Source organism: Morus notabilis, unplaced genomic scaffold (assembly GCF_000414095.1).
Source record: "Morus notabilis unplaced genomic scaffold, ASM41409v2 Scaffold1328, whole genome shotgun sequence".
In the NCBI taxonomy this organism is placed as follows: Eukaryota; Viridiplantae; Streptophyta; class Magnoliopsida; order Rosales; family Moraceae; genus Morus; species Morus notabilis.
In genome coordinates, this window is record NW_010367921.1 from 88,815 (window position 1) to 99,186 (window position 10,372).

The 10,372-nt window shown below is 38.3% G+C and overlaps 1 protein-coding gene across 1 annotated transcript; it reads right to left on the reverse strand.

The window, feature by feature from the left end:
* Positions 1-8,436: 8,436 nt before the first annotated feature.
* Positions 8,437-9,710, reverse strand: LOC21386491 (probable metal-nicotianamine transporter YSL8; the record flags this gene model as incomplete). The annotated part of the gene is made up of 1 exon (XM_010113777.2): positions 8,437-9,710. A coding segment is annotated over one exon (1,122 nt), but the record flags the coding sequence as incomplete, so codon positions are not given.
* Positions 9,711-10,372: the final 662 nt, after the last annotated feature.

Consider the following 10,372-nt stretch of genomic DNA (forward strand, 5'->3'; position numbering starts at 1 on the left):
CTTATACGAGATTTGACAACAGAATTAGCCAGAAAAGGAAAGAAATCAACTATTTCAGCTTGAAGAATTAATGAGAAAAAAGGTCAACGATCGACGTAGGCCACAAGATACCATCTCATTGGACAAAATTGATTGTCTTCCACAAAAAGAAACTATATCTCCAGCAATCAGGCAACAAAGAGGCATAATCGACTAAAAATCAGGCAACTAAAAAAGGAAACCATGATTATTGTACCGTTACGATTATGAAGGGAATATCACGAATTCAAGCTACATCACATAGAGAATAAGGAAATAACTCATGGAGCCTTGTCACCTATAAATAAAAGGCATTCAGACACAGTTTGGCATGCTTCCGGTGCACACAAAGGCTCTCATGCTGATTTCTAGAAGACTTTTTCATTTCTTACTGTATTTTCTAGCATATATAGATACAGTTTGGCATGCTTCCGGTGCACACAAAGGCTCTCACGCTGATTTCTAGAAGACTTTTTCATTTCTTACTGTATTTTCTAGCATATATTTTTCTCTCTCATCTCGTTCCTCTCAGAATAACTCGTTGTAATGCTTTTTAGTAGTCTTAGTGAAACTACTGGAGCCCTACAGTAGACGTAGCCTGCATTATAAGGGGAAGCACTATAAATTCCTGTGTTTTTTTTTACTGTTTTTGCTTTACTTTCACGTTTACTAACACTCTCATTCTTGTAGCGGATCAATTTTATGAATCGTTGACCCTTAACTCGACCATTAGCCCTTGATTTAATCAATTGTAGATTTCACCCTCTACAATAAGCAAAGCCTAAGCGTTGAATTGTATGAATCAATTGGAGGGTTTCCGAGGGATGGGGAGAAGCAACATCAAACATCGTCTTCACTTCCTCTTTCATTTTTCCAAGTTGTTGCTCCGTGTTGACATCAACTACCTAAACCAATCAGAAAAGAGAACATGATATTAGCATTAACTCATTGTATAAATAGTCAATTTTTCTTCATTTGTCCACTTCTTTTTTTTTCCTTAATTTATTATTATGCATGATCATCATAAACTTGCGCGCCCAATTTATTAATATGCATGATCATCATCTATTAGAACGTCATTTATGTGCAGTGTTCAAATTATGGATTGGTAATTAAGTCAACATCTTTCTGTCATTGATAAGACCATAATCTTTGGGCCAGTAAGATATGTATGCTTTTGACCGAAAATAAATAAGAAATCACCGGTGAAAATTCTTGCCACGAAAAACGTTTAGTCAACCGAAAACATTTTCGTGACTAAAAATCTCATGTGGTCGAAATATTTAGTCGCATATAAATTTATGACTAAATGCATGTTAATCATGACAAAAAGTAGTCACACAAAAGTATCTGATCAAATGTATCACAAGAAGATATTGCAATAAAAAAAGTATAATTTTATTAGGGGATATATTTAAATATATAGATGTGATGTGAAATTTTGGAGATGATGGAGCTACATATAGAGAGAGAAATTGGATTAATCGCGCAAACAAGGAATTGAGCTCAATTAACTATTTTTCGTGAGCATGTGTAAGAGAATCAGAAGACACAGAATATTAAACCGAGGAATAAGTACATTTGAGGAAAATTTTCCCAATTGGTAGGATGAAAGTCCGAGGATCAGCGAACCGCTTGGGAATTTTTCGTGAGCTTTTGTAAGAGAATCAGAAGACGCAGAATATTAAACCGAGGAATAAGTACATTTGAGGAAATGATTTTCCCAATTGGTAGGATGAAAGTCCGAGGATCAGCGAACCGCTTGGGGACCGGTGCGGCTTGGATCTCGGTTGAACCATCAACTGCTGAAACTGGAGCAGACATTTTACTCTTAATTGAGATGACTTGAGTTGTCTAGGAAAGCTCGCTTAGGTTCTCAGAAATTGGTTTATGAAATACTTGCAAAAGATCCACGTTCATGTGTTTTGCATTGACACTCAAAAAGAACGTTTAAGTCCTCAATAACAAGAATTGATTTTTGTTTCTAAACAGTCTTTGGGTCATTTGGTCGATGCAAACGATCATGAAAGTCCAAGTAAAAAAGAAAAGCACCGGGAGAGAGAGAGATCGTGGGAAGAGGGAGAGTCGTGTTTAGGAAGAGAAAGAGAGTGATTAGGAGGAGAGAGAAATAAAGGAAATAGAAATGTGTAGTGGAAAATGATGAGACAAAGAGAAAAACTATTAGGGAGTTTCTCCCGTAGGATCAGAAAAATAGAACTATCGGTAGTTTTGTTCTATTTTTTCAGTTGTACTTTCAATCATCAGATCTGCATAAGAAACTGTCTGTTTTGCATATTTTTTCAATCTTATTTAATTTTGACCAGATCTGTTGAATCAATTCTATTGTGACTCAGTTTTTGAAGTTGATAAACACTGGTTTTATTGAAGGCAGAAACGACAAGTCCTTTCTGTTGGGATGTAAACTCGGAAGACTCTTGAAGCTGACATGGGCAAGTGAGGCACAGGTGGCTGCTTGTCATTGGACTGTCTTGCTTGGACTCTAGATAAGATAAATTCCTTTGATGTAATTCAATAATTACTTCTTCTTCTTCTTCTTGCTTCTTCGAGAGAATTCCAGAGAGAGAGAAAAACTTTGTACAGAAAGACCTTAAGTTGAGAGAGACGGTCTAGACTGAGAAAAGTGTGAGAAAGGGGTGATTTTCTTAGGAGATTTCTTGCTCAGTTTCTTGGGAAACTTTAGGGTGTGAATTTCTGAAAGTTTGTAACAGTTTGTAACCAGTTTGTTCTTATAGTGCATATCAAACTTTCTCTGGGGAGTTCACGGAGATATAGGTGGGATTTCACCGAACTTTGAAATCAATTGGTGTGTTCTTGTTTGCTTTTTTCATTTCTATCTTTGATTCGGTAAGATCGAGATTGGTATTGGTTTAATTTCCAACAGTGGTATCAGAGCTCTTGGTTAGGAGAGGGGATCGATCTCAGTCAAGAATCTAGGGCAAGAAACACTGGAGGTTGAAGGAGTTCAACATTCCGTTGAAGCCTTTCTAGATTTAAGGGGTTTTGAAGATATTCCATTGAATCCGGAGTACACTGGAGGTTTTCCATCTTCAGATCCAGTCCAGTCCACGAAGAATCAAATTCTGTTCAGGGGTTTGAAAAACATGAAGATAGAGATCGATAAGTTTGATGGTTCGGGTGATTTCTTCATTTGGAGAAGAAAAATCAAAGGACGTCTCACTCAGCAAAGGCTTCTTAAGGCGCTGGAAGAATCCCCAAAGTGGTCCGAGGAATTCTCAGACGATCAGAAGCAGGAACTGCTTGAAACTGCTACAGGTATCATCATCCTACACTTATCTGATTCTGTGATAATATTAATTGATAAAGAAGAAAATCCTGCCAAGATTTGGAACAAGTTGGATGAACTTTTCCAAAAGAAATCTTTAACAAATAAGATTTTCTTGAAAGAGAGACTGTTTGGTTTTAAGATGAATCCCTATAGGACGCTTGAACAAAACCTTGATGATTTTTTGAGAATGAACATTAAACTAGCAAATTCGGGGGAAAATGAGGCTCTAAGTGATGAGAATCAGGCAATCATTCTATTGAATGCTCTACCAGAAACATACAAAGAGGTAAAATCTGCCATCAAGTATGGCAGGACCTCTATCACTGTGGAAGAGGTTATATCAGCCTTGAAGTCTATGGATCTTGAGATCAAGACCAAAAGGCAAGACTCATCAAATGCAGAGAACCATTTTGCCCGAGGAAGGAGCCAAGAAAGATCGTATAATCCAAGAGGAAGAAGCAACAACAAGGGGAGAGGAAAGCCAGCCTCCAAAGGTCCTGACATAAATAGGAAGTGTTTCTTTTGTAAGAAACCTGGTCACTTGAAGAAGGACTGCTATGCGTTTCAAAGAAAACAAAAGGAGAAGCAGAACTCCTCGAATAGAAATGATAACCATGAGTCGACCAATTTCAGTGATGGATATGAAAGTGGTGAGGTGTTGGTGGCAGCAGACAACATTGAGAGCCAAGATTGGATACTTGACTCGGGGTGCACCTATCACATGACCCACAATAAGTCATGGTTAACTAATTTCAAGAAGATAAATGGTGGGAAGGTAATGATGGGCAACAGCCACACCTGCCAGGTGGAAAGAACATGGACAATGTCTATAAAAATGTTTGATGGAATAGTGAGACAGCTACGGGATGTGAGATATGTCCCTAGCTTGACAAGGAGCCTCATCTCACTGGAATTCTAGATGATTCAGGCTACATCAACAAGATTGAAGGTGGAAAAATGAAGGTCGCCAAAGGCTCAATGGTGGTGATCAAAGGGGTTAAGAAAGATGGTCTCTATTATTTGTTAGGAGAAACTCTAACAGGGAAGACATCGGTGGCCATTGCTCCTGAAAACTCTAAAGCAATATTGTGGCACAATAGGCTGGGGCACATCAATGAGAGAGGCATCAAAATCATGGGTGACTAGAAACTTATTGGCAAGGACAAGGTAAGCAAAGTTGATTTTTGTGAACACTGTATCCTCATAAAACAGCATAGACTCAAGTTCAGCACAGGGACTCATGAATCAAAAGGGGCCTTGGAGTACGTGCATGCAGATCTATGGGGTCCAGAAGCCATCACAACCCATGGAGGCAACTCTGATTTTTTATCTATAGTTGATGACTTTTAAGGAAAGTGTGGGTTTACTTACTTAAAACTAAGGATGATGCATTAAATAAATTTAAACAGTGGAAAACCCTACAGGAAAATCTTACAGATAGGAAGCTAAAAACTGTTAGAATTGATAATGGGTTAGAATTCTGTAATAGCCAATTTGATAATTACTGTGTTGAGATAGGGATCCAAAGACATAGAACAGTAAAGAAAACTCCACAGCAAAATGGAGTTGCTGAAAGAATGAATAAAACCTTACTTAATAAATCTAGGTGCATGTTGTTCCAATCTGGGTTACCTAAGATTTTCTGGGGTGAGGCAGTTGTTACTGCTGCCTATTTGGTAAATAGATGTCCCTTAAGTGCCATTAATTTTAAAACCCCGGAGGAAATATGGAGAAATAAACCACCAGACTTGTCTCATTTGAGAACCTTTGGCTGTGCAGCCTATGCACACCAAAGGGAAGGTAAACTGGATCCTAGATCCATTAAATATGTCTTCTTAGAATACCCTGAGGGCACAAAGGAATATAGGTTATGGGTTAGAGAGGGCAGGGGTTTTAAGACCATAAACAGTAGGGATGTCATTTTTAATGAATCAGTTTTTCCTTGCCTGTCTAAGACTCACACTGCTGTAGGAAAGAGTATTTCTGTCACTAACCCTGCAAGTACAATAGAAACACAAGTTCGGGTGGAGCAGGAAAATGCAAATCATCCTCAGGTGGAGCCTCAGAATGGTGATCAGCTTCAAGGGGAACAACAGGAAAATGGAGATTCTCCCAACCCATAACTAGAAGACGACCTTCAAGATGTTCAAAACATCATCACAAATGATTACCAATTGGTAAGAGACAGGGAAATGAGGTAGATTAAATCCACTCAAAGATATGGGTTTTCTACCTACACAGATTTGCTTGCATATGCCTTCATGACAGCAATAGACATTGATAGAGAGACCCAGCCACGTACAAAGAAGCTATTGAAGGACCAAAATTAAAGCTGCGGGTCACGGCAATGAAAGAGGAGATGAATTTACTATACAAGAATGAAACCTGGGAAATGGTTCCCAGGCCTAAGGGTCAATCCGTTGTTGCTTGTAAGTGGATCTATAAACTGAAGGAAGGGCAGCCAGGTATTGAGCTGTTTAAATACAAGGCAAGGTTAGTTGCCAAAGGTTTCACACAGAAGGAGGGAATTGACTTCACTGAAGTGTTCTCTCCTGTGGTCAAATACAAGACCATTAGAATCATGCTCTCTATGGTAGCTCAGTTTGATTTAGAATTGGATCAAATGGATGTTAAAACCGCATTCCTACATGGAGAGCTTGAGGAAAGGATCTTCATGGAGCAGCCAGAGGGATTTGAAGTCCAAAGAAACAAGGATATGGTCTGCCTTTTGAAGAAATCATTATATGGGCTTAAATAGTCACCCAGACAATGGTACAAAAGGTTTGATACCTACATGACAAAGCAAGGGTTTGAAAGGAGTTGGTATGATGCTTGTCTATATTTCAAAGGTTCAGACATCCTTAAAGCTGAATATCTACTCCTATATGTGGATGACATGTTACTAATAAGTAAAGACAAGGAAAAGGTGTTGAAAATGAAGAAAATGCTCAAGTCAGAATTTGACATGAAAGACTTGGGTCCAGTAAGGAAGATTCTCGGAATGAAGATCAACTGAAATAGAACGAAGTCTACTGTATTCCTTAGTCAAAAGAATTACATGGAGAAGATGGTGGAGAAATTTGCAATGCGGGGCTCTAAACCAACTTTACAGCCAACCACAAGTTAATTTCAATTGTCTTCACTCCATAGTCCAAAAGACGATGAAGAGAAGGCCTACATGGAGAAAGTACCATACGCAAATGCAATTGGATCAGTCATGTACTCTACTAGGCCTGATTTGGCATTTGCAATCAATACATTAAGTAGATACATGTCAAATCCAGGGAGGGAGCATTGGAAAGCCATGAAATGGCTTCTAAGGTATATGGGTGGAACAGTTGGATATGGGTTGCACTACAAAAGACATGGAAGCAAGGTAACAGCGGAAGGATTCGTTGATTCCGATTATGCTGGGGATGAAGACACCAGGAGATCTATTACTTCTTACTTCTTTATGGTTTGTGGAAATTGTATAAGCTGGAAAACACAACTACAACCAGTGGTTGCACTCTCTACAACAGAGGCTGAATACATGGCAGCTACAGAGGCAATCAAGGAAGGAATATGGCTACATGGATTGCTTAGAGAGTTGAAATTGACTGACCAGAATGCAGTCATCTACTCAGACAGTCAGAGTGCCATTCATCTATGTAAGAATCCTGTATTTCATGATAGAACAAAACATATTTAAGTAAAGTATCATTTTATCAGGGAAAAGGTTTCTCAGGGATTGATAAATGTTGAAAAAGTTCCTACATAAGAGAACCCAGTAGACATGGGAACAAAGGTAGTTACATTGAGCAAATTTAAGCATTGTCTTAAATTGCTTGGTATAGACAACGGGTGATTGAAGAACTAAAACGAGCCAGGATCCAGAGGAGTGAAGACTGATATGCACTAATTGGTCATACATAGAATTGAGGTGGAGATTATTGAATCAATTCTATTGTGACTCAGTTTTTGAAGTTGATAAACACTGGTTTTATTGAAGGCAGAAACGACAAGTCGTTTCTATTGGGATGCAAACTCGGAAGACTCTTGAAGCTGACATGGGCAAGTGAGGCACATGTGGCAGCTTGTCATTGGACCATCTTGCTTGGACTCCAGATAAGATAAATTCCTTTGATGTAATTCAATAATTACTTCTTCTTCTTCTTCTTGCTTCTTCGAGAGAATTCCAGAGAGTGAAAAATTTTGTACAGAAAGACCCTAAGTTGAGAGAGACGGTCTAGAGTGAGAAAGGTGTGAGAAAGGGGTGATTTTCTTGGGGGATTTCTTGCTCAGTTTCTCGGGAAACTTTAGGATGTGAATTTCTGGAAGTTTGTAATAGTTTGTAACCAGTTTGTTCTTATAGTGCATATCGAACTTCCTCTGGGGAGTTCGCGGAGATGTAGGTGGGATTTCACCGAACTCCGAAATCAATTGGTGTGTTCTTGTTTGCTTATTTCATTTCTATCTTTGATTCGGTAAGATCGAGATTGGTGTTGGTTTAATTTCCAACAAGATCCAACAATTAGAAAATTGATCTTACCGGTAAGACAACCTATATACCGGAGACATTCCTAAACTATTAAGGGTAGAATATAAAAAATATATACCTTACTATTTAAAACAATACGAATTGAAATCCACGGGAAGTTAGCGGGGGTTTATTATAAGTGAGTTGGATCATAGTAAAGTTAGCACGATTAATAAAATTAATAAATGGGCTGATGAAAGGTATTATCTTTCAGTGAATTGAACCAATTTTTGTACATTAAAGCATTCAAGTGCCAAACGAAGGGATGAAAGGATGAATCAGAATGGGAAATACGAGGAAGAAGGCTATGTAAATTTGTTCCTCTTTTCCAGCTTTTTTATCAGCATAATCTGTATAAGTACTTTTTATTTCGTTTAGTTTACATGACGCATCCGACGGAGCGATACGTCGCATTCCCGATAAAAAGAATTAATATAACTTTATCTTACGATTTCAAAATATAATTAAGATAACGAATGATACAAATAAAATTAGAGGGGCAAATTTGTCCTTATAAAATCAACATTGAGGGAATATTTTCAGAAGGGTTTTTTTTTTTTTTTTTTTAACATGCAATATTAATTAAGGATATGTAGAACATATACAGATTATCAAGAGTAATACAAATATCACAAACATGTCCTTGGTATAGGCATGTTCACCATACCACACGCAGTTCTAATATATCCATATGCATTAATTCTTACATGTAGATCCAATATTATCAGTGAAACCTATATATCTTTATGATGAGTCCAAGAATTTATCCACTTTGACATTAGCTGCCCTTGAAAGAAACTTCATGCAAATCGGTGGCTTAACCCCAGCAACCGCAAGTATTGAAGCAGGCAATGTCCAAATCCCATCACCACATATCAAGCCCGAAGCCACAGCGGGAACTAAAGCATCCGCCTTGGCCTTGTTCAACTTTTCCCACACAAACACGACCAAGCTTCCAACACACATATCAATGGCGAAGTATGGCCCTATGTAGAAAGGTATTGCCATCGCCATTGGAATAGGAATAAACCTTCCCTTTTCCTTCCCCAAGAAGTCCTTAACAAGGTTTATCGAAACCGCCGCAGCAAAAAATATGAAACAAAGCGTGAGGCAATAATTCGGCAACGAATCGAACCCTTCTACACCGAGTATCGCCATGTTACGGTACACAACAGCGTAAGGGGCAGGATATTGACTGTCAGGATCCCCAAGGTCTTTAAAAGCCTTGAAAAAGAGCCAAAAGACGCAAGGAGAGATTACGCAGCCCATCCCGGTACCGATGACTTGGCTAACAAACATCGAACGAGGAGAAGCTAGGGTTAGGTATCCGGTTTTGAAATCTTGGGTTAAATCCGAGGCTGTTGAGACAATGTTCATCATGACCCCACATGCTGCTAGTCCAGCAAGAACCCCACCATGGGAGGAACCGGCCCATGCTCCGATCGTGAAGATGGCGAGTTTTCCGTAGGTGGAAGCAAGGGACCAATCTGTGAGTCCGCAGCCATATGCATTGCAGAAAGCCAAGGTGGGAGCGAAGATGTAAATAACCAATATGTAGTACCATTTGAGTTGGGGGAAAATGTGCGGAAGAGTTGCTGTCGACATTGCTGCTATCGCAACATAGCCTGCAACAGCAAACCATGTAGGAATTTGGTCTTTAAGAAACATTTGTGTGCGACGTCGATCGTCGAAAGAGAGGCGATTATCTTCTTCGGGATTTGTTTTAAGAGTTTGACGATCTGCAGTGGGGAGAATGATAATGTCCTTTTGTCGGAGCTGACTAGACAATGCGTAAAGTGTTCGGCTAAAAACCTTGAAGAAATTGTACAGCCCATCACCAAGGATCACAGCAATGGCAATGAATACCTATATAATTGTAAAAAGGAGGTTAGTGTTACAGTCTTCAATCACATTTAGGTTTGTAATTATATGGAATTCTTTAACGGATAATTAAGAAGGTTTAAGAAAATTAATAGAATGATTATAGCAGGACCAGTTCTACGTGTAAGATGTATGACTTAAGAGAGGTAATAAAATGTTTTTCACATATATAAGAATGAATTTGAACTGATGTAACAATAACAAAAATGGTGTTGTACATTTTCAGAATCATTGTTACAAGAATAAATATCCTATGACACCCAACTTCTAAATATATAACACGTGCATGCTTAGTCTTGATCAATTATATATTACGTGAATAAATGCCATATTGAAGAATTGAAGACAAATCCAAGGCTGTTATAACTGGGTCTTAAGATTAAATCTTCCCTTGTTTATGTTCAAATTAAGCTTTCTCAAACGCTTCCGAGATCAGTAGTGGAGCTAACAAATTTCATTGGGGATACTAATATGAAGAAATAAACATAATTTTTATTAACATATTAGTAGGAAAGCATTTTATAATTTTTGTTATAAAGTGGAAGAATAAAATGAAAATTATGATATATTTAAAGGTTATAAAACTGAATTTCTAACCGCGAAAAGGGCGAATGTTTACGTGATTCCGCCGCCGTTTAGAACCTAGC